The sequence below is a fragment of the Diprion similis genome, chromosome 4 (genome assembly GCF_021155765.1).
Source record: "Diprion similis isolate iyDipSimi1 chromosome 4, iyDipSimi1.1, whole genome shotgun sequence".
NCBI lineage: Eukaryota > Metazoa > Arthropoda > Insecta > Hymenoptera > Diprionidae > Diprion > Diprion similis.
In genome coordinates this window covers 12,723,645-12,750,896 of record NC_060108.1, presented here as the reverse complement: position 1 = coordinate 12,750,896, position 27,252 = coordinate 12,723,645, and the positions used below count along the sequence as shown (strand labels likewise).

General features: G+C 33.6%; 2 protein-coding genes across 2 annotated transcripts in view; one reads left to right on the top strand and one right to left on the bottom strand.

Annotated features, from left to right (window-relative positions):
* Positions 1-5,391: 5,391 nt before the first annotated feature.
* On the bottom strand, positions 5,392-8,162 carry LOC124405130. The gene is made up of 4 exons (XM_046879782.1): positions 7,691-8,162; positions 6,801-6,900; positions 5,972-6,105; positions 5,392-5,768 (listed from the first exon to the last, which is right to left on the bottom strand). Exons 1-4 carry the CDS (start codon positions 7,910-7,912, stop codon positions 5,646-5,648), a joined length of 579 nt encoding a protein of 192 aa, XP_046735738.1. The 5' UTR covers positions 7,913-8,162; the 3' UTR covers positions 5,392-5,645.
* A 9,581-nt stretch (positions 8,163-17,743) lies between these two features.
* Positions 17,744-27,252, top strand: part of LOC124405127 — a 28,845-nt gene continuing 19,336 nt past the window's right edge. Inside the window, exon 1 of the mRNA XM_046879778.1 lies at positions 17,744-17,994. The gene's annotated coding sequence lies outside the window, so the exon portion shown is untranslated. The remainder of the gene's footprint in view (positions 17,995-27,252) is intronic.

The window sequence follows — 27,252 nt, the reverse complement described above, 5'->3', positions numbered from 1 at the left end:
ATACAAATGAACAAAAACCTATTGACACATATATAACAATAAGTTTTCGGGTTTAACCTTTTATCTAACGAGAGTTAATCCGACGAAATTTTGAGTCAACGGAATTACAAATGATATCATTCGAAAAATACGTTTCGTGCGCTTGAATAACTCTGAAGTTCGGTTAATGCAAAAGATTTTTGTAATAGCAAAATTTAATTACCTGTTTCAACCGTTGAACTCTCGACTCAACAAAACATTAATTAAAACAAGCTCAATTTGTTTTGATACAACAATTTCATAATTTGAAAACCAAACGATTAACTTCAAATTGATAACTTCAGAATCATCAGAAGAACAAATGAGATGATCCGTGGAAGACGTTTCGTGCGCTTGAACAATCCTAATTTAACAACTCTGAACCCTTGTTTCAACAAAACGTGTATAAATACAAAGTCAATTTGTTTTCAAAGAAAAATTTCATATTTTCGAAACAAAAAAATTACGGAGCGTTCAAACAAATGACGGAGAAACAACGCGTACACACATTTAGGCCATGTTTATTGGTGCTGTTCTTTAGGGTTTACATCAATTTTTTTTTTTTTTTTTTTTCTTTAATAACAATACTTATTTTCTACAATAACAGACCCGTTACCAAACAATTTTTAGATCAAACTTCTACATAAACAGCAAAAACACACCCATACATACACATCAGCGTACAAACGCATTTAACATTTAAACGCGTCTTTATGGTTGTCTTTTATTTTTTTCTAACGTTCAAAAAATAGAATATAACAATGTTCTTTAGATTTTTATAAAAAATTAGTTAGTTAGTCATAATATCGCGAAGAAAAACATAGAAGAACAAATTTTCGATAGAAATTTACCTGAACGGTATTAGGTGTGAATAGAAAATTATCTAAATAAACTTTATTTTCAAACAATAAATATTTTCGTCAATCGTAATTCGGATATTTCGTGCAACTAATACATCAGGCTGATTTATAACTTACACACACACACACACACACACGCACATACACACATGCACATATAATATACATATATATCATATAAATACATAATACAATAACAACGACAATAATATTAATAATAATACTTATTACTATAAATAGTTATACTGACAGTAATTTTTTAAATTTGCCACAAATTCATATCAAACGTGTCGTGATAATAAAAAAAAAAAAAAAAAAAAAAAAAAAAACAAGAACAACGCACGATGAGGAGCATTGATCACCGCAGCAAGCACGGTGAGTGGTTGAACAAAATTAAATCATTTACGTTGAATATTGTATATATGTATGTATATAACACAAAACGATGAAAACTAATAAATTGACTTGCAAACACTGCATAATTTTTTTTTTTTCTTTTTTTTTCTTTTTTTTTTGTCAGAATAAAAATCTATACACGACACACATTTAACATCTACAAATTTATTGTTATTATTATACACAATATTCAAATTCTTTCATACCGTTCTATTTTATACATTACATGTATATATATATATATATATATATATTCATACGTCGTCATAGTAGTTTTTATAACTCTAAAGAATATATATGGTTAATATATAATATATTGTATATACACACGAATATTATCCCCCGCATATGTATTCATATAGTCTTAAATCGTTAGTATTATATATAAAACTAACCGCGCGCACACAAAGATTATTTTTATTTTCATTTTATAAGTATCGTTATAAATTTGTTGTCTTTTTTTTTTTTTTTTTTTTTTTTTTTTATCGTTTCTCTGTTATTTTATTCCCTCCCCCCGTTTTTTTTTTTTTTAATTTTGTTTCGTTTGTTTATTCGCCTATTTAGTTGGTATTTTTTTTTTTTTTGTTCTCCTTCCTTTTTTTTTTTTCATTGAAATAGGTACGATTATTTATAATATGTATATCCCGAAGTGATGAAATAAAACGAGCGACTCTCGCCTGACTCGATCTCTTTATTTTTGTCTTCTTTTTTTTTTTTTTTTTTTTTTTTTCTATTCTGAACTTTTGCTTTCTCTTATTCCTTCGTACAATTATTAATCAGTCTATTATAATTAAGCGGTATAAAAAAAATTCATACCGCGAAATTTCTTATAATACTACAATTTTTTTATTCTCTGAAGATGTCGAGCTTAGTCGGATTAGCAATTTTAGATTATGGGTAGGATACGAACGATTTTAAACTTAGCGAAAAGTACGATTTTTTTTTGTTGATATATTCTCGCGAAATTAAAACAAATTAAGTGAATAAACCTTAATACGACGTACTTGGATCATTTTATTTTAAATCTTTTCGAGAAAATAATAAAAACGAACATCATTTGAATTATTTAAAAAAAAATTTTTAAGAAACTCGACATCTTCGTTTCTTTTTGTTCTTTTCCGTCAACATGTTGGTTCAGTGTGTAGAAATACATTATTATATACCGTGTGTGCGTGGAGACTTCCTATTCAATTACTTTAAATTAGGTATCTACCCCCCCCCCCCCCCCCCCCACTCTCCCACCACGTTTCTTTTCTCTTTCTCTTTTCTTCTAGTTTGGTTTTAAATTTTTCCGTTTGCTCGATGAACCGATATACACATTATTACATATATTCTGCACGTACATACGTATATGTACAAGTTCAGGCAGCTCAGATGGAGATACTTTCATTTGTTTCGAGTTTGATTTCCCCAATAACAATATTTATATACTTGGAAAATCTGACTTTATTATAAATACCAACTATTTTATATAGGTATACATATAGTATGGGGTATTTATTAAACACTTTGTATGTATTTTATTATAGAATAGTAATACCCGTTATATGCGTATATATCTATATATCTATATATATATACACATAATAATATGCAACACGTTTGAAAAACCAAGACGTGAAAGTAAAAAAAAAAAACAAAAAAAGAAATCGAAACGTATAACAGTCGGACTTTTCGAAAACATCGTTAGGCATATAATTTTGCACCTATGTTTGAGAAAAAAAATAATCAAACAATCGTCATATTTGAAGAAATTGCAATTGAAAGTCTCTGCAAAAACTTGTCCTTTTGTTTTTTTTTTTTTTTTTTTTCACCCTCAATTTCAAATCACTTTTTATTTTCATTCTTTCATACATCTGTCAATTCTCAGCCTGTCTTCTCGTGTAGCCCGATAATTGAATGGAAAAATTTAGGCCGTAACAGCTGATCCAGAAAGTTTGGAGCAACTATGTGTGACGACACCATCGGTATAATTGCAAATCTCGTTATCAATTCATATCAGACTTATTATCGAGAGGCGGAGAAGAAAAAAAAATTCACCGTATCCTTATTTTTTTTTCAAATTTTTAATTCAACGTTCAACTGAATAGTTTCATGTACACCTGTATCGAAATTATTCAAAAAGTCGCTGCTACACGCGTAAAAAATGAAATAAAATCACAATGCATGCTCACCTTTATAAACTTATGATTGCGACCCTCGGAACAGATGAATTTGAGATAAGTACATTCAACAAATGGTTCTTCTTATTTTTTTTTAATCTTATTTAGAAACTTTTGAATTGCAGGTTGATTTGACCGCGTAAAAAATTTGGAAAATTCAAGAGTTCGCGTATAATATTTTTCATCCTAAGTAATCCCAGTTCTAATCTGTAATCTTCAATTTTATTCTAATTATTTTCAAACATACATCTTTCCAAGAGTTTCGTGGCAGCTTGTTACAAAGGTGTGTGAAGAAATTAATTAATTATCAATACGCTGTTCGTGTAGAATTTAAAGCTTGACATTAATTTCAGATTTATAATTAACGACGCTATTACTGTTACCTGCAGTGATGCGCGTGATCCCATTTTCAGTAATTCATCATTTTCATTAGGTATTTAGGTAATGCTTATGTTTATAAATTTATACCGACGGAGATATTTTACAATCGTTACATGCGTCACATGCTTGTTGTAATATATATGTATGAATATCCGATAGATATATTAATTACGTTGCACAATATATGTATATATACAGGGGATTCCACGTCAAATTAGCAGCCCATGTACCTCATTATCTTCGATTTTAATCATTTTTTAATACGATGTTCATGGCGACCGAAAAAGGTTTCTGAACTTGTTTTAGATTTTTTTTAGAAAGGTCAATTCCAAAAACGCCATTTTGTTTTAATCTGAATAAAATTCACACTGATTCTGTGATTTGAAATGTGATTTTTAGGCACTACATGATACTGCGATCTCAATATATGTATATAACTTTTTCCTCAGTTCTTAGTTTCGCGATGTTGAAAATAATTTTTCTTTCTTATACTCCCCGATCTAAATAGATCACGGAATTACGGAAATAACGTGATTATGCAATTTATTCAGATCGAGGCATATAAAAAGTAATAAAGTGACAATAATTCCGCCATGAAAAAACTAACACTTACGAAAAAAAAGTTAATATTAAGATCGCATCATCGTGTGTTGCTCAAAAATCATATTTTTAATCATTAAATCAGCGCAAATTTTGTAAGATATTCAAAAGTGGCGTTTCCGTAATTGGCTTTGCGATTTTGTATAAATTTCACAAGTGACTGAAGAAGACTTTGTAAAAATATAATACTAGAAATGGTTAGAATCGAAGGGGGTGAGGTATATGGGCTGCTAATTTGACGTGGAATTCCCCATATATATTTATATATGTATATATATAATATATGTTTCAATATGTAGGCCTATGGTTGAATTAAAATATGACCAATATTATTCCACAGTCGAAAAATTGACAAATTTTTTAAACATAATTGTTTACTCATTGTTTTGTTTCTGTATGTATGTACGTATAGTGTATTACATACTTGTATTCGTGGTTTTATAATTTTGTCGATATTAATGTTTTTGTTTCGTTTCTTTCATTCGTTTCGTGTTTTAGCGATTGTTAATACGTACATTTATATTTCTTACCGCACACGCAAGTGTAATTCTAATGAATTTAAAAGTAAATCAATCATTCAAAAATTATATATCTAAAATGATTTTTTTGCTAATTACCCGATATAGCTGAAAATTTTTTCAAAATCCTCACGTTTTTATTCACTTTAAACCCCTAAAATCATGTGCCTGCGATCAAATTAAACGATTGTTAAAAAAAAAAAAACTAAACAATTGTATAGTACTGAAAAAATTATTGCACGACAAAAAGTGTGTAGAAAAAAAATAAAAGATTGACAAATTAGTATCTAATAGAGAAGTAATCCTTTCATTCAGTCAGTCAGATGCGATTTGCAAGATCAGATTAACTAATATAATCCAAGAAAGAAAAACGATGCGATTGTAAATCGCAACCCAATCGTTTGGCTGTTTTTAGTTTATAATCATACTACATTGTTTAAAAAGATAAAAAATAATAATAACTCGCTGATTATTATATAATCATCGTCATTGTAATTTTTGTTAATATTATTAATTATTTAAGATTATCGTTACTGTTAGCATTATTAATACTCTTATTCGTACTGCAGCCTCATACCAAAAATATCCATCTCACTTCTCGGGCGTGTTTCTGTGCCATTCGTGAACCGAATTAGAGATCTCGAGGATTCAATCTACGCCGTATATCGATCGATCACTAATCTGTCGATATCGCGGTACCAATAATCCCTTTATATAATCGTACAGGCTGTACCCTGCATCACTTCCGAAAGGAACATTGGCGTCCCAGCGCCTAAACCTCCGTCCGTTTTCTCCTGCTCGTCTCTCTCGTATTCACAATCGAAGTAATGACTCTGGAATAGATAAATAATAGATTTGACTTAAAATTCTGACGTTAAATCACATATTAATTGGCAAAGGAATAAAATTTTATAGCGATAGTGAAAAATATCCGGTAAATTTTTTAATATCGATTTTTTATATTTTTACTAATTACAATTTTTTTAATTTCATTTATTTTTTAACTTTGCATTTATTGCAACGTTCTGAGGCTTACCTGGCAGTCAAAACACCGGCACTGATCGCTCATCTTGCACGTAATACCCCATTGCTTGGCGACAGCTCTGTACAACTCTTTACTCGACTTGTGCAATATTTCTGGACCCTTTATCGGTGTTCTTCCACCCCGATCTGTTCAACACAAATTCAAACTTCCATTTCACCGTTTGTCTTAAGAGATTTCAAGTACGGAATAAAAATTGATTAGAAAGTTTTTTCATCAATATTCAAAACAACAATCGAATGAAACAAAGTCCGTAGTGAAAACAATTCTACTACTTTATCGTTTGAGGGTTAAAAAAAAGTTTCAAACTATTCACTCAAAGACGAAAAAGTCAGGGAGTTATCAATTCGGACGTTTATATTTAAAAAAATACTGATTATCTACTGAACAATCAAAACATTTTCTGATTACTTCATCATATTACAGTTCTGTTAGAAAAAATTTAGGAAAAAATCTCTAGAGGGACGAATTTTCACTGGTTAGAATAATTAAAAACAGGCCAACTGTAAGAATTTTAATAAACAATTTTCTGTACCTGTTTATAATGAGAAGAGCTTAACCGAACTTCAATCAAGTTATATCAATGCATTTATCTGCAGGTAATTAATACCTTATACACAAAAAAATTCCTCAACTGTTACGATGAAAATAACTTTCACGCCAAGTAAAAGTCAACATCTGCTTGAAACGATGAAATATCTACCAAAGATGCATTGAAATGAATATTTTCTCTCAGAGTATAACAACGATGGAAATGACGAATGTCAGAAGTTGCTTCAACCGTCTGATGTTCGATTATTCCATCCAATTTCATAAACCATACCTGTACCACCATCCGGTATTTCCTCTCTCTCTCTGTTATTTGCTGCAGGGCGAATTTCGTCTTCGGCATTATTTGCCGACTGCCCAACGGCCATTCTCGTCTAAAAGGTAAGAAGAAATTTTTGCGACTTTTTCATTCCCTTCAAATTTCCGAAGTCACGTCAAATGTCGCGGACTCTCGAGATAATACTGAATAACTTTTTTTTTTTAACCGGTGAGTCTTAGGCTCGACATTTCGTTATTCGTGCCACGTCAACTCGCCTCATACGTATAATATATGCATTAGGGTGGCGCAAAAAAACCGACTGTTTTTTTTTTTTTTTTTTTAATTCTCGTGTGACAAAATGTTAGTTTTTGATAGTTTAAGAGCCCACTCCAAAGGACAGCTCAAAAAAAAAATTTTAAGAGGTCGCTCCAAATTTAAAAAAATGTCAAAAATCAAAAAATTATATTAAAAAAGTTATATTTTCAGTATTTTGTTTGATTTTTAATTCATGTCGTGGTGTATTGTTATCGATTCTTTCTTACTAGTTTAAAGAAAAAAAATTTATGAAATTTTAATATGAATATTAACAGGTCGCTCGAAAAAATCCAAAGAAATGCATCAAAAAATTGAAAAAAAATTATGAGCGACCTTTCAAAACTCAAATTTTGAACTGAAACTTTCGGAAACTTATTTTTTTTTTTGTCTATAAAATGATACCGTAACAAGAAAAAAAAATAAAATAAAAAAAATCGATTTTTGACGATTTCTAACGTTTTAAAACATGTGGAGCGACCTCTGAATTTTTTTTTTTTAACTGTTCTTTGGAGTGGGCTCTTAAAACATCAATAGTCGGTTTTTTTGCGCCACCGTAATATGCATGGTAGAATATACATGAGGATAATTACTTCTTCGAGCACGTGCTCGTAGGAGGGAGGCGGCGAGTTTGGCACGAGAGGTTCGTTCTTGGTGCAGAGAGCGTTTTCATCGGCGGAGCCGGGCGTCTCGTCTATTCTCCCATTGGAGCTGACCAGCGCCTGAATGTTGATTGGCTGCTGATTATTCGCGTCATCGCACTCGACGCTGCTGCTGCGACTTCCGTCGTTTCCCCCGCTCGACGACTTCGACATCTTTGAAAATCTTAGCTTGAAGGGCGCCAGTTTTGATGATTTCCGGTCACGACCAGGGGGAAGAAGTATAATCTAATTCGTGAGTCCAAGAGGTTTTCTTTTTTTTTTTTTTCACTTATCTCCCCCGATTTTTAACACGAGCAAATACCTCCAACGTTCGCTAATCGAGGCATTAGTGTGGGCAAATATTTGTGTTTGTATGTATATATCGTGTATATATATATATATATATATACGTAACGCTATTGAGATAAGATTGATCGAAGGAAGGTGGATATTCGTATTGTGTATAATGTGTATATATGTATGTATAAATGAGACGGTAATAAATTGACGAAGGTAGTCAAAAGCGGTGAGTCTTCTTTGAGCTTACTATCGAGTTAGGATCAGGTGTGGATTCTGTTCTCCCTCAATGTATATATACAATATTTGCGTGTAAAGAAACTGTAGAATCTGTAACAAAGAACGGGATCAGACCAAAATTAATAACACTCATCGGATTTTGACGTCGATAAATAGGGTGGATTAATTTTTTCTAATCACTGCATGATTCTAGTGATAAAATCAATTCGGGTGAGAAAAAAATCACCACGCGATAGACTGTTGTAAGAATTAATCTTTCAATTTCAAATCATTTCATTCAACAATGAGATAATAATTTCATACGACTATGCAATCAACACATTGCCATGACAATTGCAACGCCTAGTTTAGATCTGCACGTGAGTTGACCCAGTAACGCTATAAGTTTGTTATATAGGATGAAATCAACGCGGTGCTGAATCGTCGATATCCTCTACCGGAACTCGTCTCTGTAATACAGACAGGAAACGTCTATGATCGTATTTCAATAATAAACAACAACTTTGGAGAAGCAAATCTAAGCATAAAACATTCCCCTGATCACGATTCCAATTCACTGCCATTCTGATTCTCACTGTTTTCGATTCCCCCTCCCTCCTTATACCTAACCGGCGCAAAAAGTGAATGAAAATTATCAGAAGGGTGTGAGTGCGACACACACACACACATATATATACATCCGAACCGAGTACGTGATAAGCGGTGGAAAACATTATCCAAAGATTCGAGTATCAAGTATGGATGGAATATAAAATTTTGAAAATCTTGAGCATACTACGAGTCAAATTTTTTCCGTTTATTATCTTTGGATGTTGGATAAAGTTGAAGCAAAATCGAGACGCGACGTAAGACGTAGCCGCGGCAGCATCAAAACAGACGAGGCGATTACCTTATTGATCGCGAGGTGTAACACATGTTTCACAGCCCAGCACGCACTAGGCAGAAATTTTTGCTCCGGGTTTTCAGGTAGGGGTGAATAACGGCAACGTGGGATGTAAAAATTTTTCTCTGAGCTTGCGAAGGGCCTAGATTTAAATCAGCTACTTACGATAGCAGTCGACTTGGTTCCTCGGCCGGCTTTTTGTTCGGTGCTTTGGTTCGTTGACGATCCTGAGGAGCGTTGCTGCGCGGCTCTACCAACTCTGCAGGGCGGCTGCCATATTAAAACTACCCCAGCGCTCGTCGCGGAGCTTTTTCACAACCGCGGAAGGGTGCCCAACCCCCGAATTCACTCCCTTACTTCGTGTTCCGGTTTCCGGCTTACGGAGCCTTTCAGATTCTACGAATAAGTCGCATCTTCGTTGTACGATTTATGCGATTTTTTTATTTTTTTTTTTTTAAATTTTCTTTGTGATTGGGAAACGATGAGCTTAATTCGTGTAAAAAAATGTGATTTTTATCAATATTAGATTTATTTTTAAGTATATACGGTAAGAAGTTTGGAAAATATTTTGTTTTTCATTTGCAGGCCTTTACACGCAGAGGCTAAAAAAAATGTATTATTTTCCTTTGTTTTTGTGGAGAAAATTAGAAGTAGCATCTTGGAGTATGACCTGAAATATTATTAAATCAGTTCAAATATTCCAAGAATATACCTGAGTGTATCTGGAAAATTCAAAATCCTTGGAATATTTCCCTGGAAATATTTTTAATTTATGTATTTTTTGGAACTGGCGTTTCTTTATCAACCTAGAGTGGACAGAATGTTAAATCAATTTGAAGGAAATTTGATACTTTGACGTGATTTGCGTTATTTATAAAATGTAAATTTGCGTATTATCGTTGTCGAAGGTGAGATTATTCTAGTTCAATCGCGCCGAGCGCGAGAAAAGAAAAAATTTCAACGCATATAAAAATGGAAATTTCTTTCAACCAGATCTTTTGATCGCTCGTTTTTTCGCCGTACAATTTCCGTTCGTGCCTGAATGTCAGGGTCGTGTTAAAGAATTAAAAGTTGAGACAACTTTTATGGAATTGTGTTTCCATTCAATATTTGTTTCTCGTATTTTCATCGGTATTGCAAAATCTAACAACATCCAGCAAAGAGTAAAAACAAAAATAAAAAAATAATAACACTTCGATAAGCGATATTTTTTCAAGTGGTTGACGAAAAGGAAAAACAGAAGTTTGATGATTTTCAAGGAAATTTTTCATCGATATCAAACCGCGGAAAGCTATTTGCAAGAGACCCGAATGGCGGCGATTTATGTAAACGGATCGGCTTACTTATACATTTTTCATACCATAAACTTACACCAAGATAAATCCAACGTGATCAATAAAAATAATTTATCACCCGTCATTCGCAAAATATTGAGTATGATAAGTATACATATCAGTTCGGCACGCAGGATCCGATACGCTTGATATGAAATCGGGACTTGAACTATTGCTCTTTCGTTCACGTATTTCTCTTGTCTTTCCTCATATTTTTTCGTTCTCATTCGTTTTTTTTTTTTTTTTTTTTTTTTTTTTGCACTTCGAAACAGCCTCGCAGATTATTTTTCACAAATAGAGTAAAATTTACTTTTTTAGTAATTGTTTACGCAATATTATAACGTTTTTGGGACTTTTCTTTGATGGTTGCGATAATGAATTGCAAGAAAAAGTCTAAAGAACGTTTCTATTCACTTTAAAATCTTCCCTCGTTAGGATTAATATTCCACAAATGAAATTACGTAAAATCCTCTTCTTTTTTTTTCACTTTTTGCTACCGTAAAAAATAGCCAATAAAATTCTGACTTCGCGTAAGAATTTCAATTCTTAACTGACATTTTGTTATCTCTTTTTTTTCCATTCCCGTAACAGACGAATATGAAATTACTTCGAGGCTTGTTTGCCGAAGATTCTTGATTACCGTACTTGAAATTGTGAAATGGATGGATCGAGTTACGAATACGAAATTTTCGTCTAATTAATGCAGTTTCATCAATCTTTAGCAGCTCCGTCATCTCGAGAGCTTCTCTACACTCAGCAAGTCTTGTAATCCGTGAACTAATGTTATTTAATAACTCTGAATTCGTTCCGAAATTCTCTCGAAGCTTTTTGAAACGATTTTAACAAAAGAAACAATCAAATTCACGAAATCTCAGATATCAGAAGCAATTATTCACCGGCTCTTCCGAGCCGATCACGCACCGAGTTTATAATGAACAACGAAGCCTGGATTAATCTCATCCCATCGCTGCCACCGACTGTTACATTTATTTGAAAGTGATAAGAGTGAGACGCTCGTTTGCAATCGGATCTAGAAATTTTGATTCTCTCGTACCGATTGTGAAAAAACGAAGTTTTGTTTCCCACGTGTCATCAATCATCCCGAGACTGAATGCGTTTTTATTTAGATAAAATAAACTTCACACGTCATTCGATAGACTTTTGTGAAATCTACAACAATACTTGTTTACATACAGTCGATTTTTTTTTTAACAACTTCGGTAAATCAATGCTACTCAATCATCAAGCTAGAGGCATACGTTTTTAGGAAAGTTTTCGGTCAATTCAAAGTTCCAGACGTGAACTGTATTTAAAAAACAAAAGTTAAAGTGAGGTGAGGAAAATTTTTTGAAAATCTAGTAGATTCGATCGATTTCTTTCTGGGATAGAGGATTTTTGGTATCGATTTTTAGACAACAAATCGCCTCAAACTTAGCTGCAGGAGAAATATATGTTAAGACATATATTACGGAAAGCCTTTAAGAAAATCTGAGATACTCTAAAGCTTTCTTTGTTCAATTTTTTTCACTGATGCAATTACAGAAATAAATTATTCTGCAATAGCAGTTTTTTTAGTGATCGGCGTTGCACGGTGTGCTGAAACGAGAAAGCTGGGGATCGAGCTGATTATTGGCGAATGCAGGATACATTGGCAAATGAGTTAAGCTTTAATCTCCCGCAGCGCAAAAATAATTCAAACAAACAAAACACGCACGGACAAAAATAAAATAAAAATTAACTGTCAATATTGTTCGTCGAGGGTTTTCGCACGAAGCTTTTTCCCAATTTTTCTGCATTTCTAGAATACTGATCGAGTAAAACTATCACGATGGAAAAGATTCGACGCATTGTGGTGAATAAGAGATTTTTTATTCATAAAATAGATCTAAATTATAGCCGCATACTTATATTTATGAAAATTTCAATTTTTCTACTTTCTCTTGTACTTTATATTTTCACTAATAAAGTGGAAAACAAATATCTTACCTGCCTTGTCGACTTTTCTGCATAGGAATGATAGAGTATAAAAGAACAAAAATAGTCACTCACGTTCAAAATATTGTTGACGTTTTGACGATTTTTTTTATAAAAAATCGTTTTTAATAACATGCAGGTGATGTTTGAGGTACGGAAATTTCCGCCGTGGTAAAGACACTGTAACTGAAACGCTGCAGCATCGATTTTTGTACGAGGCCCCAAACCCTTCCAGACTAATGTCCGAGGCAAAAATCGAGGCAAAAGAAGACAGGGAGGAGAAAAAATGGCAAAAAATGGAAAAAAAAGGATCGCTGTTGCGCCTGTATAGTACGAGGGCTCATTATTCAAGCTTCGGTGAGCCCGGGTCTTTGTCTTACTGATTCATGAATTTTAAAAGTCCATTCAAACGCCGAGCCACCTTGTATCGCTGCAAGCTGTTCAAATCTGACAATAATTAGCCAGCAGCTTTTCGGCCAATATAATATAACGTTATAATCCTTTTCTCCTGCAGGGTAGCGATTATGCAATAATTCATTTAACAATGTGCAAAATAATCTCGATTTTGTAGGCCGAGAGAAATTTTCGGTTCTTGTTACTATATAGTCGAAACAAATAAATTCATTTTTTGCCATCGCCAAAAAATATGTTCCTGGATGAAAATTTGAAAATAAGTTTTATGGGTTGAAACAGAAAATCTGTATCACTTGTTACTATTATTTTTTATTGCGGTCACTCGGAGCATATTTTCTTTTGATTATTAACAATTATAATGATTATTGACTCGAGATATTGAAGAGAAATTTCCCCTTCCTTTTTCGCCTTAATTGATCCGATGAAAAACTTCCTTAAGTCTTAATTAATTACATCAAAGAGTGCAAGATGATGAAGATGAAGTGACGACAGATGTTATAAGTAGAAAAAAGGCAATTTTAATATTTAATAATTGATTCAATTTTTCGAGGAAAATTTCGAGGATAGTTGCGTTTTGGGTAAACATTTTATGATATAGTCAATCTCATTTCAGGCGGTTATTCCACTCGGTGTAATGTGCAAATTAGGGGATACAATCACGACTCTTGAATACCTCATCATGTACCTTTATACACGTAATGATCGACCAGAGAACACGCTCGTTCTTAAAATATATAATATGACATAAGGGTGGCTCATAAAAAGGTCATTTTAGAAATTCGACCGGCTCGTCTTCCAACCCGGCTCCATATAATTAAAAAACGATTCCCAAATTTTTTCAGAATGAGGATTTCCTCATTCAAACCCTTTTTTCTAGGGATTTCGATGAAATTTGGTATCGAGCAACTTTTTGAGTCGCTGGTTACGAATCTGGACTCAAAATTTGAAAATTCAAAGTGGCGAATCCGATATGGTGGACCAAATCCGCAAAAGTCACTTGATGTCGCCATATTGGATTCACTATTTTGAATTCCGTAATCAGCCACCTGATCTCCGCCTAACGAGTTTCATCGAAATCAAATGACTTTTTCGATTTCGCTCCACCATATTGGATCTGTCGTTTCAAATTTCCAAATGTTGATTTCAGATTCGTAATCAGTGACCCGAGAAGATATACCTCCGAAAGGGTTGAATGGAATCCACCCTCTTTAGGGCGCGGGTTGGAGTCGAGATAAAAATCTGAAAAAATTAGCGATTAATTTTTGAATTATGTGGAGCTGATTTGGAGGATGTGCCGGTCGAAATTTAAAAACGATCCATTCAAGGACCACCCTAAATTATGAAATGCGATTAAAATTATTGCACAACTTCTTCAAATCAACGAAACTATGACGCGGGAATATGGAGGAAAAAATTAAAGGTACTCATGTACGTGTAGTGTACTTATTAATTATGTTATCAATTAAAATGTCATTGGAATCTTGAAAGAGATTTCAATCTATTCAAAAAGGCGAAGGTGAAGATGAAACAATAGAATAGAACTAAATTTGTGCGAAACTTTGGTTTCTGATTTTCAAATAAATTTTTTATTATTCTTATTATTATTATCATTCTAACCAACTTTCATTTCTCTCAAATTTTCTATGTCTACTCTGAGATTGAATCCTTCATTCAAATACCCCATCATCTTCTTTTTCCATGTCTGTAATGAAAATTTTCAAAGCATACTTAATCGACTTACCGTTCCACCATCGGAATACGATACGTCAAACGATGCGTTGGTTTCTTTTCAACCCTATCGTTGAAAATTTAAAAGTTTGCGAGAACGATCAGAGAGAAATCGTGCGCGAAGAGATTGAAAAGAAAATGTTTCAGACAGCTTAAAGATCTCCTCTTTGAATCGTCCTTCGCCTCCGTGAGAATTTTGTCGTCTCTTTTTTGGTGACACCGAAAAATAAAATGACGGTAATAAAAAATAATTGACATTGTGTAAATTGGTCACGAAGAATCGAAAAGTAGGGCAAATTTTTGTAAGAAAAAAATTATAGTCTTAGCAGGTCAACTTTTGTTTATTTGTCATTTAAAGTGAAATATTTTCTCAGCAATAAAATACATTTGAAGAAGCGAAGCTTCGATTAAGCTTTCGAGTACCGTGTACAGCTGTTTCACTGCAAACGGTGATTCAGATTTATCGCGCGAGACTACGTGAGATGGAAAAATCAGCAAGTTGTTCACTTTCACTTTTTACTCGAATGGTTTAAGCCGGACGAGTCAATTTACCCGAGATATGTTTCATGCAGAGATTTCTACGGGTTCTGGAATTTTGTTTTTTATTCTGGAAACCAGATTTTTTTTTTGCATTTTTTTTTGCATTTTTTTTTCTATGCTATGAAAACTACAGGGAAGGGAAAGAATTCTTGAACTAACAAAAAATAGATTTTATTGGAGTCCATTCGTTTCAATCTAGTATCCCGTATTTGTTTGAAATACGATGACGTCAACTCAACAATTTCAGTTAAGTTGGTGTATCAAAATGATTTAGTCAAGCGAATACATTGATTCAACAAAAGCCCTTCTTGTCGCGATCGAGTGAAGTATTGATTCGAGTGAATCTTTTAACGTGTTAGCGAAATCGAGTCAACCAAATATCATTTTATTTAAAGTTTATGAATTGTTTCTCCGAATCGCATGTTCCTTGACAGAAACGATTGGATACTTCGAGTAAAATAAGTACACGAATCTAGCCAAGAAGAAATTTGCATCGATCGAATGTCGTACTTTGACGATCTTACCGGAGCTTGTTTGGCGTAACTGGTTGAATCAGTTGCACTGATTTGTTTGCCAAGTAAGAGGAAATCAGCGTGCTTTGAAACAAGTAGAACATACATTCATCGTATACGTTAGTATATTAGTACTACGAACGGCCACTAGGCGGTGAACTTTCTCGCTACGAAAATAGCTTCAGAAATACTTATAAGACCGGATAGTCGGCCGCGTAGACAGTCACCGGTAACGTATAGTGAAATCGTCGTCGTACATGTGATGATCAAAGAAAGCATAACACCTAGTATCGAGTCACCGAAATTAACATTGAATACAAATGAACAAAAACCTATTGACACATATATAACAATAAGTTTTCGGGTTTAACCTTTTATCTAACGAGAGTTAATCCGACGAAATTTTGAGTCAACGGAATTACAAATGATATCATTCGAAAAATACGTTTCGTGCGCTTGAATAACTCTGAAGTTCGGTTAATGCAAAAGATTTTTGTAATAACAAAATTTAATTACCTGTTTCAACCGTTGAACTCTCGACTCAACAAAACATTAATTAGAACAAGCTCAATTTATTTTGATACAACAGTTTTTAGTCAAATTAAATTTTTAGCCATTTCAATCACACATTTTCTTGGTACAAAAAATTCAAATCATTGCAAGGCTTGATTCCATTCTAAATTAAGTTGTCACAAGTATTTCGTCCTACAAAAATATTTTGTTGAATTAAGCATTGTGTTCGCCATACTGGACTATAGTATTTAATTGAATCACACGTATATCACTTGACTCAGATAATCCTTGCCCCTTCGACGTCCTTGTTTGAATGAAAATGACATCAAGTATTTTGCGATTACACAGCTGTAATTAAGAATGTGTTTTCTAAAAGCAAAAAAAATCTGATGGTTAGTTTTCCCGAAATAATAATCATTTCGAAGTATTACAATCTTTAGCACAAGTCTAAAAAGTAACTTCAAGAAACTAATTTCAGTTTCTCCGGGAAATTTCCTAAAGTAATCGTTCATCGTACGATTTGACAGTTGGGTCGGATTCACTTTAATATTCAGAATTATAACATATCTGTTCTCGAAGATCTTGGAAGGTCGGCTCATCAATCTGTCATTTTAAACAAGAGGTCCAAATAGATTTGATTTTGAAAATATCTACCTTGTAATGGCTCCAATGTAAAGAAAGCTGTGATTATTGCTATGAAGATAATTTTATCATCTGCAGGGTAATATCAATTCAAGACTGTACTGAATAGGTTATTTTCGAAAATTCCACGACGAAACGGAAATAAGTATATTTTTTTTACATCTATTTTGAAGTTACAAAAATCGCAATCGAATTTTCTGCACGATAAAAACTATTAAAATAGAACCTTCTTTAATCAAAAAATAGATGAGAAAAAAAATCTTCATTTATCTTCTTAAAATCTTAAAATCTTCTTTAATAAAAAAATCTTCAAAAAAAAAAAATCTTCCTAATTCGAAACAGTTTTGTGTTTCGGGTCTCTAATACCGTATATTCCAATCCTTCGAGTGATTCAAAAATCCACTCCAAATCCACTCTAAAATTTAATTTCCTAATTTCTACCGCAAACGTGAGGAAAAAGTGGCGTGTAAAAACTCCTGAAAGAGATCCAAGAGCTCAAGGGTGGTGATGCGAACTCAACGGAACGTCGGAAAGAAGGTAAGAGAAGAAGGGAAAATTGGAAGGTTGGAAAATAAAATCATCACCTGTCGGCAAAAACGAATCCCACGGAAAGCAATGAACATAAAATATCAGCAACATCGCGACGCCGTCGTCGTCGTCGTTCTTGTTCTTGTTCTTGTTGTTGTTTTACAGGTACAACACAATATATATATGTATATACTGCACCTACGAACACATGCAGATCTCCGAACATGCCTGAGGACACACGAGGCTTGAATTTTCTCTATTTGCAGGGACGTTTCACCCTCCTCGACGGGGGTGGCGAGGGGGTGGAAAAGGGAGAGAGCCGGTAGCCACCGAGCGGAGCGCTAACGTTGGTAAATCGATGTGAAACGGCGGGCGCGCAGTTCTCTCACCTCGGTTTTCTCTACTGGAGTCAAAATCGTCATTCCACCGTTCGGTTCGGTCGGGTTCGGGTTGTTTCTACCCTTAACGTGCTTTCGCCCCGACCGATACGCGCTCAGTTCGCGCCCGACCAAATCACGTGCTCCTGACACCCCGAAATTCAAATTCAAAATCCGCAGCTTCGAAAAGCGGTAAAAATTCCCACGTTTCGTCCTGACGATGCTGATGTACTTCGACCCGCCTACTCGAGTACTCGAATAATCTCCCAAGCAGGTAAAATCAAAGAAATATGAAACTTGTATCCGTAATTTAATCACACTTTTTTTGATTTCTCTCATTGATTTTTTTTTTTTTTTTTGTTTTTTGTCTTTTTTTTACTTGCACAGGATTTATAGTCGCGGATCGTTTCACCAGGAAGTGAGTAGAACTCAACGTATCTATCAAATTCTTTTTTTTTTTTTTTATCTACTCTTTCTACAGTCACGAGGTAACGCAATTATATGTCGATTTGATAAACAGTTAGCAGTAGTAGAGTGGAAAGTTCGTTTTTCGATCTACTCTCGAATTTTATTACCCCATTATCGTGGCTGCAGGGGATTTACTTGGTCTGCAACGTTTGATTGTAATCTGCACCAGGTATATAAAAAATATATACGTAAATTGAACGTACAAGTATTAAAGTGGATCGAGTTTAATCTTGATGAGGACGGTAATATCAAGTTTAAGAAAAAATAAAACAACTTTGAATTTGAATTCAAAGTTACCCTTCGTTTAGTCAAACAATTTTACAGACAGCAATCGAAGTGATATAACCGCTTTTATTTTTTTTTTTTTTTTTATGCTAAAAGCATACGGACGAAGATTGTAAATCAGAAAAACTCTTATCTTTCTGTACTCGATACAAGTACTTCGCTGCGCAAATTGCATATGTTAAAATTGTTGAAAACTCAAAAGTTTATTCTTAATCACAATCATAGTGTTAACGATTCTATACAATGCAGTTAAAACTTTTTTCTGTTTAAACTTTGGTCGTTTTCTGTGTTTTTTTTTTTTTTTTTTTTTTTTTAAACGTGTTATCGTTTCGTTCGAAGGAGTCGAAGTTAAAAGCAATAATTCGTGCAGTCAGACGATACACAGTGAATATTTCACCAACGAGGCGCAAACTTTTCAAAATTCAGTAATATGCATATGAAATTTTACAGTTGAAATTCGAGTTACTGATTTATTTATTTTTCAACCATCACTCAAGTTTTTTTCCCATCCGTCAAAACAAACAGTACAGTAGAATAATTTCAATGTATAATTACTGCACATATGTACACCTACACGCAATTTTTGTGACACCACCGTATGAATTCTTTCGCACGACAAAAAAAAAAAAAAAAAGAAAGAAAGAGAGAAAGAAAAAAGCAGGATCATCATAAAAATTCATCTCGGTATAACCTGCAAAATACTATTATAACGTTAAAAAAATTATCGAAGCGACGACAGCAAGGATATATATTTTAGAAAATATATATTCAGTCAATCCCACTCGTACATTTTTATTATTATAATCTACTGACAACTCACTCTCTCATACTTATGCTCTTATATATTTTGAATTAATTTTATTCACTACATGGACAAATTTTTCTTATGCATGAGAAAGTAACACCCTATATATACATATATTACCACGAATTTGAATACTATAATAGATATACTGAATGTATAGGTACGTTTTTAAATCACTTCATAACGGTTATCATAATGTCTTGACGATATAATAATAATAATAATAATAATAATAATAATAATAATAATAATAATAATGTTGTTATTACTATTATTTTTTCCATTACTGTTGTGATTATCAATCTTGTGGCGAAAGAGCCGTTATAATTATAATACACGTTTATAATGCTGCGGTGAAAAAAGCTCCCAGTCCAGTAGGGAGAGCAGGAGAGAACGTGTTATAATGATAATAATAATAATAATAATAATTCATGATTATGATGATTATGATGATAATAATAATAATAAAGACGTTGATAATGTTAATGATGACGATGTCAAGGGAAGGTTGAAAAAAAAAGAGAAGTAGATAAAAAGAAACACGAGGCGAGAGGAAAATGCGAGAGGAAATTTTTTTCATGTCTTTTTTTTTCCTGTTTCTTTTTTCTTTTTTTACGATACCGCGCAAAGCAGAAACGAAACAAGTGATTGATTAGCAATTAAAGTGCTCTCACTGATTGCGAGATCTTCAGGTGTCGCGGTATAATTATAATTGCAATTAAGTTTCTGCGTCTTGTTTGTGAGAGACGCTTTGATATTTACTTACATGTATCCAACTTGTCAATGTTTGTGTGTGCAAAGTTCTTCCCCGTAGCTCTAGACTCTAGACAGATACGTACGTACGACACCGAGATACTAACAAGCAAACGAACAAACAGAAAAATAAAAATAAAAAATAAAAAATAAAAAAAAAGTGAGCTCCCACCGTCCCGGGATGACCCAGATTTCCAGTTGTTTTTTAATTGTGAAAGCTAGTGCATCGCGAAGCTTTATTTACCCCTTTCACAATTTTTGACTTTCCAGTATTTTCTTCTTCCACATTATTTCTACGGTGGCTTTACATTGCATTATTCCGTGTAAATAACTCGTGTTGTAAATTTATCACGCGTGAATTGGCGGTTTGAAGTACCCGAATTATCGTTACCACGGTTAAACATTCAAACCTCGTTTTTTGGCTCCGGTATTTCGTTGATTCAAACTCGTTTGTTATACGACTCGTCCGGCAATCAGAAATTTCTGCATTTATATGGCTCGCGTAATTCGAGCTTTATTTTACACGCGTAGATATATATGTATATATATATATAATCAAGCTCGTTTATTTTCACATGCACTTCTCGAGATTCTCTTAATTTACCAGTTCTTTTATACAGTCGTATAAGGTTCTACCTGCCTACTACGCGTTACGTTCGTGATGCTGCAGCATAAAAGCTCTCGCTGGTGGGTAAAGAGGCGATTAGAGAGTTCAAAATTGAGCTTCCACTTCCTGACTTTAACGAACTTCTCTCCCTCTCTCCCTTTGGTTTAATGAAATTCTCGGTACCCCCCCCCCCCCCTCACCATTACTGATGAAAGAAAAAATATTTCTGTTTTACGTAAGTTTGAAATATCGGTTACGATTCCTGTATTGTATAAAATTATTGTACAAATTATGCACAAGTTGCAAAATGTTTTTGCAAATTAAAGTCATACGTATTTAACAATTTTACGAATTCTTCGATCGTTGTTTTTTATTTCCTTTTTGTACTGTTTTCAACTCGTTTCTGCTTAACACTTTTCCAATTTCTAACATATTTCCACTTGACTGTAATTTTCGTTTATGAAGCTGCTGGACCTGCGGTGCTGGTTTTTGTTGCCGTGCGTAGAAGAGAATGTTTAACGGACTTCATTGTGAATTCATGGCTGGGGGAATGAATTGATTAGATTGGACCAAACCTAATTTGAATGAAGCGTGATGTAGGTATAACTAATTCAAGCGAAGACAGAACAGCTAGGTATTAGAATTATTTTCTCAAATTGCTGATTTACATTCGACGTATAAAGCTTTTGGTTCAACAAAAACACTAGTGATAAAAATTTGACAGTGAAAAATTTGTGCATTCTTTTTTTTTATATATATAAACATAACCGCAAAGCAGTTTCAGAAAATTGGGAATTGATGTATGAAAGCATTCTGAGAATATGAAAAATCGTAGTCCACTGCGTTCGAGGTTGCAAAAAATTTTGCGAGAGAAAACTGTTGAATCAGAGAAAAGAACTTCGAATCGAATTTAATATTCTTCAAGTAAGAAACTCCATCGTACGGTTCTGTTGAAAAATAACAGTCCAACATTTTTTTCTAAGCAAAATGTATGTGTGACCCAGACTACATGATTTAGACGACGAGTACGTAAGGAGCTTTCAAATTTTGCCCCAGACGTTAAGTTCTGGTTTAACTCTTTGCCAAACTCTTGTCCAGCCATGCAGAGTTATCATTCAATTGTTCATTCGGGCTCTGCAAAAGTCTGCATCCAACCCTCAAACCCAATCTCTTCGACTTATCCGCGACGTCAGTTGAAAAGTCGAAAGATCGGAGCTTAAGTCAAAAAATCTTTACGTTTTCTTTATCCTTTTCGCGAATGCATGGATATTTATGTAGGGCGTTGAAACGTCAGTTTCCGAGTTTATTTTAACGAAATATTGAAGGTATAATCGATTAGTGGACAAAAATAAATCAATAAATCAAATTCGAGATTGATAAAATCGAGAAATCGACCAGACTTGCAATCCGGTGTAAAACAAACGCCAGAAACTTTGAGAAATCTTTCAAATATTTGGAAAAACAATCAAGTCGTGAACCCAAAACGTCCGCCAATATTGTAGGAATATTTTGAAAAATTATTTGAAATATTTTCGAATGATGTTAATTTATTCTGAAATCGTTTGGAATCGGGCAAAATTTTTTTGAAATTTTCATTAATTCAGTGAAATCATTTTGGGCCCCTAAAATTCTCAAGTTTTATATAATCTTGCAATCAAGTATTTACAATTAGAGAAGAATTTCTGGTTATTTTCATCCTTTCTTTCGGATTTGTACCTTTTTCCAATTCCTCCAAAGATTACGAAACGTTTCAAATCGCGTCACTGGTTTACTTGATACAGAAATAACTTTTTCCTCCATTCACTGTCTCGTTTCCTTTTCTCACTTTCTTTTCTCTTCAACGATTACGACCCATCGCGTCCGTCAGAAAGATTTTGGCGATATTCTATCGCATCTGATGGCGCGATAAAATCAAGCGAGCTTTCTCACGAATGTACAGCTTCAACGCTTTTTTACCACCAGGTCAAAGTTGACCGTTTTGGCGATCCAGAATGGGCAGTTGAATCGAATTTAGAAGGTAGAGTGCCTACGAATATTTCACGAAATTTCAACCGAGAATCTTTTTCTTTCGCACGATTTCATTCGATCTTGGTTTCACCTTTTTTAAATTTTATTATGCAACCCCCCTCCCCCACCCTTCGTCCCCTTACGAAAAAAAAAACCTCAAACCGATAACTTGAGGGTGAATACGTACCGTCAACTTTAACTTGGGGATTCGAATTCACCCCAAGTTGAGGTTTTTTTTTCCGTAAGAGTCGTCGCCGTTGAATCCGAGATCGAAGCAGTGAACCTTAAGCAATTCAAAAAGTAATTTCCAACCTCATTGACCTAGATTGAAGAAACAACAGAGATTTGGCTACTGTGGTTTTTTTTTTTATTTGACTCACGATATTTTGGAACAAACAATAGTTTTTGAAAACATGAAAACAAGTCGGGAAAAAACTCTTGATGTATAGATAGCAGTTGGTAAAATAAGAAAATCCGTCAGTTTCCGATTAGGTCGCCATAGTTGCATATAGTATAGGCTAAATTGAAATCGATTCAAAGAAATGGAATTTTGAGTTTTTCTAAAAATTCTTTACAGCAGCTGGAAGAGGTCTTAAAATTTAAAATGAAGTTCTGATTAAAAATTCATTCTTGTTATTAGTTTATTACGGGACGGCTGTGCATTGAGTAGATGTCAGATTGTTGTGTTAGTAAGCCACAAAGATAATCTCTTAAAAATACAGTAATAGAGAATACTGGAATTAGAAACAAAAGCTACGGTATTGATGCTTGATTTTGAATCGTTTCATAATGGTTGAAAATCTAAATAGATTCCTTAGATTTTACTCTATAATGACACATTTTATTGTGCAGATTATTTTCAATTTTTTATGATAATCAATATTGGGGCAAAGTTGTGCAAACTAAAAAACTAAATGTATAAAAAGCAAAGAAAACTAGTTTCCAAATAGATAAATATATAGAAAATAGTCTTCTCAATAGAATATACTATCGTAGAGTGAAGTAAAATTTCGTTTATACTATATTTTCAACAACTTTGAATCTAAGTAAAGAAAAAAAAGAAAAAAATGATACGCGCAACTCGAATCTCTTGAAAATCACAAGTCGCCGAAATTGTACCAGACTTTGAGTAAAAATTGCTTAAAAATGATATTTCTACTTCAACTTTAGAAGTGAAAAATGGTGGCCCAGATGGCCACAGTAGTTGAACAATGTAATTGATGGGAATATAGCTGATTATTAGTTGATACAGGCGAACGATCCGCTGACCCAGTTTCAGGTCCTCGCCTCAACAACTCAACCTAAATTCGCGATTTCCTGCACCGCACAAACCGTCCCTCACATTTCCTGGTTCGCCATTTATGTCTATTTTATTTTTTTAATTTCTTTTCCTTTCAATATCAATTGTAACGTTCAATAAAATGTTTAGAGAACAACATTAAGAGTTTTGCATTTGCGAGAAAACTTTTCTCCACCATTACTGCATCTTCTGATTTTTATTCCTGCGGTAAACACGCCAGTCACGTAAAATATCCACATTCACGCAAGGCATAAACGTGGTTGATACGGTCTCCCTCCTCGGTTTTTTGCTCTAAAACTGTGAATAATAAAATATCCGCGGAATATATCAGCAGCGTAAGTGTGAGATAGCGTATCACTGGCAGGGGTGAAAAATATACGAGCGCATGCATGCAAGGGGGGGGGGGGGGGGGGGTGAAAATTTTACGAGTCCTGAGAAGCGTAAGAACAAAACCGCACACTCTGCATGAATCCGCACGCAAAAATTGTACATTTCGCTGCGTAAATTCAGTTTCTTCATTTTTTTTCTCTTCTTTTTATTTTATCATGAGTAGAAAGGATAGAGTTATGCATACATATATGTATAGGTATGTGTATTAATAAAAGAAGTAGATTTTCAGTGAATAATAAAATAAATCGTCAAAAGTCAAGTGTTATTTTTTATTCAGAATACTTACCACCGACGTCTATGTATTCACTATATATCTATATTTATACATACGTATATGTACATCCATGTACACTTATTGTAGATTCTCGTTTCAATATTTCCTTCCAATTCAGTTATATTATACCGACGACGGACAGATAAACATCTGTGTGTATATATATATATATACGTTATAGAGGTATTGCATAACTGGATGAAAAAGTTTTATCTATGTAAGTAAGTAGTTTTTGCCATACGAGAGGATTCTGAAGCGAGATATTTCCTACTTTTCTTATCTTCGACGACTATTCCTTTTTGTTGCAGTGTTAGTTTATATTCATGTGTGGAAATGACTGTGTATATAACTATATATATATATATATATATATATATATACACTTTTACTGTGTAACCTACCCCTATTGTTTATTGCAGCCAATCTAATTATATCAGGAAAAGTTTTTCTCCTTTCCTCATATATTTCATTCATTCGTTCGTTCGTTCTTTCTTTCTTTCTTTCTTTCATTCATTCATTCAGTTGTATTTTCGCCGCTTCTCTTTTATCCACCATTCGTTCAACTTGTCCACCTCTCTGCGAAAAACTAATCAAAACTCTCGCTATTCTTCATCCCGTCGCGTCGATTTATAAGATCATCTTTCTTTTGGGTCGTCGTATTTATCCCGCAGCATCCCAAACATCTTATCTTTATTTTCGATGTCTTCATTAGCTGTAATTAAACTTGACGTGAAATTTTTTCGAACGGATTATATATATTGACAGGTTCGATACATAAGAGAATAAAATTTCGATTCTTCGATATCTTTTGTATCGATTGACGTGAGTTTCTCAAATCCTGCAAGTTTCAAATATCTATTACGATTTAGGAGAAGCAGATCGATCGATTTTTCGACTTTGAACAAAGTCTCTCATCTTTTTGACCAAAATTCTGAGGAATCGTAAAAAATACGTCGTTTCAAAAGAAACAGATTTCTTCCAAGTCCTCCAACCGATATCTTAAATTTAACGTTTCGTAAGTAAGCTCGTTGTTTTCAGTTTTAACCAGACATTTTCATGTTATCTACATTTCTACACAGAAATATATCTATAGTTAAACGATTCTAAATAAGATCAACACCGTTTGAAAAATATTCAAAATTTGGATGGAAAATGACCGAGATGCTGAAGAACATAATAGATTTGAGGCAGAGATATAACGCAACCCGAGTGACACGGGCGATAATTTTCCGGCTCAGGAACTCTAAGGAATGGATATAATATCACAATAAAAAATTACGTTGATTAACAATATTTCGGTCGAGTGAATAACCGTCATAATAACGACGAAAATAATCTTCGGGGCCAGATTTTCAACGAAATAAGTTATGCGGTATCGATTTCTTGGTCCGCTTCTTCTCCTTCTTCTTCTACTTCTTATTTTTTCTTTTTCTTTATTTTTCCAGTGAAAAATTCCAGAGCTTTGCGCGACCCGGCTGGTTTCAATTGCTCCATATTGTATATATACCAATTATTTAAAGCGCATTGTGCCGTCAGGCTGCTACTCTCTTTTTCTCCCTTTTTCATCCCTCACGCGGTCCCTTCTCGCTCGAAGAATTCTCAACTCGACGAACGTAAAAATAACATTTCTTATTCTCCTCCTTGTTTATCTACTTGTGATTTCCTCCGCCTCTCCGTGCAGTGAGTACGGTTCTCCTTATTGTTGATATTATTGTTGTTGTTATTATTATTATTATTATTCTATCTAGTTTTCTCATATATTATATTACACGGTATATTTAAAGAAGCATAGCACACTTGCAGCATAAGTTATAAGTCCGAAATGAATTAGAGCTTGAAAATATGACGTACATAAGGATTTCTTGTTTGATACTCCATACTCAGTTTTAAATGGAAAATATTCGGATCAAACAACGACGGTAAAATATTCTAAAATTGTTAATAATTGGTCGGTATGTTGGTTCAAACTTGTGATGAAACATTGTTGTTGGTTTTTTGGGGTTTTTTTTTTTTTTTTTTTTTTTTTTTAGTGAAAAAAATTACAACTGTTTGGATAAAATTTACCTCGATCAAATTCAATCGCTCCTTTGAGCTTTTGGCTCAGTATTTTTTGTGTCGACACTTTCTTTGACCAATCACAATGACAAAGTGGCAATATATATGTAAATTGTAAAGTGGTTACGAAAATGTTATAAAAACATGATTTCAAGAGCTGGTGTGTTTTAATTTAATATTTTAGTAGCTCAATTTCGTCACAGCAGTCCAGAAAAAAATTTGCTTACTCGTACATCTGTTAGAGAGATTAAATCGCAACGGGTGAGGTTTTTTTTTTTTTTGGATCAAACCAGTTGTGGCAAGGTTTTCGAAAGAATGTCTAAAGTTTTAATGAAATATCCGGAAATTCATTGAGATCTTCGGAGACTTGAATATCAGAAGGTTTGGTGGATTGAATTTGGCAAAAATATTTAAATATCCAAAAGCTGTGATTTGAAATTGATAAAAGCTGTTGCGAATATATTTCAGGACTTACTAGAGCCAATAATTACCAAATAAGAAAAGACCGCGCAATTGTTTAATTGAAATCGGGTGAAAATGATCGTAGAAGTCAAGTAATGAATCAACGCACGAGCCGCGCCTTCCGGT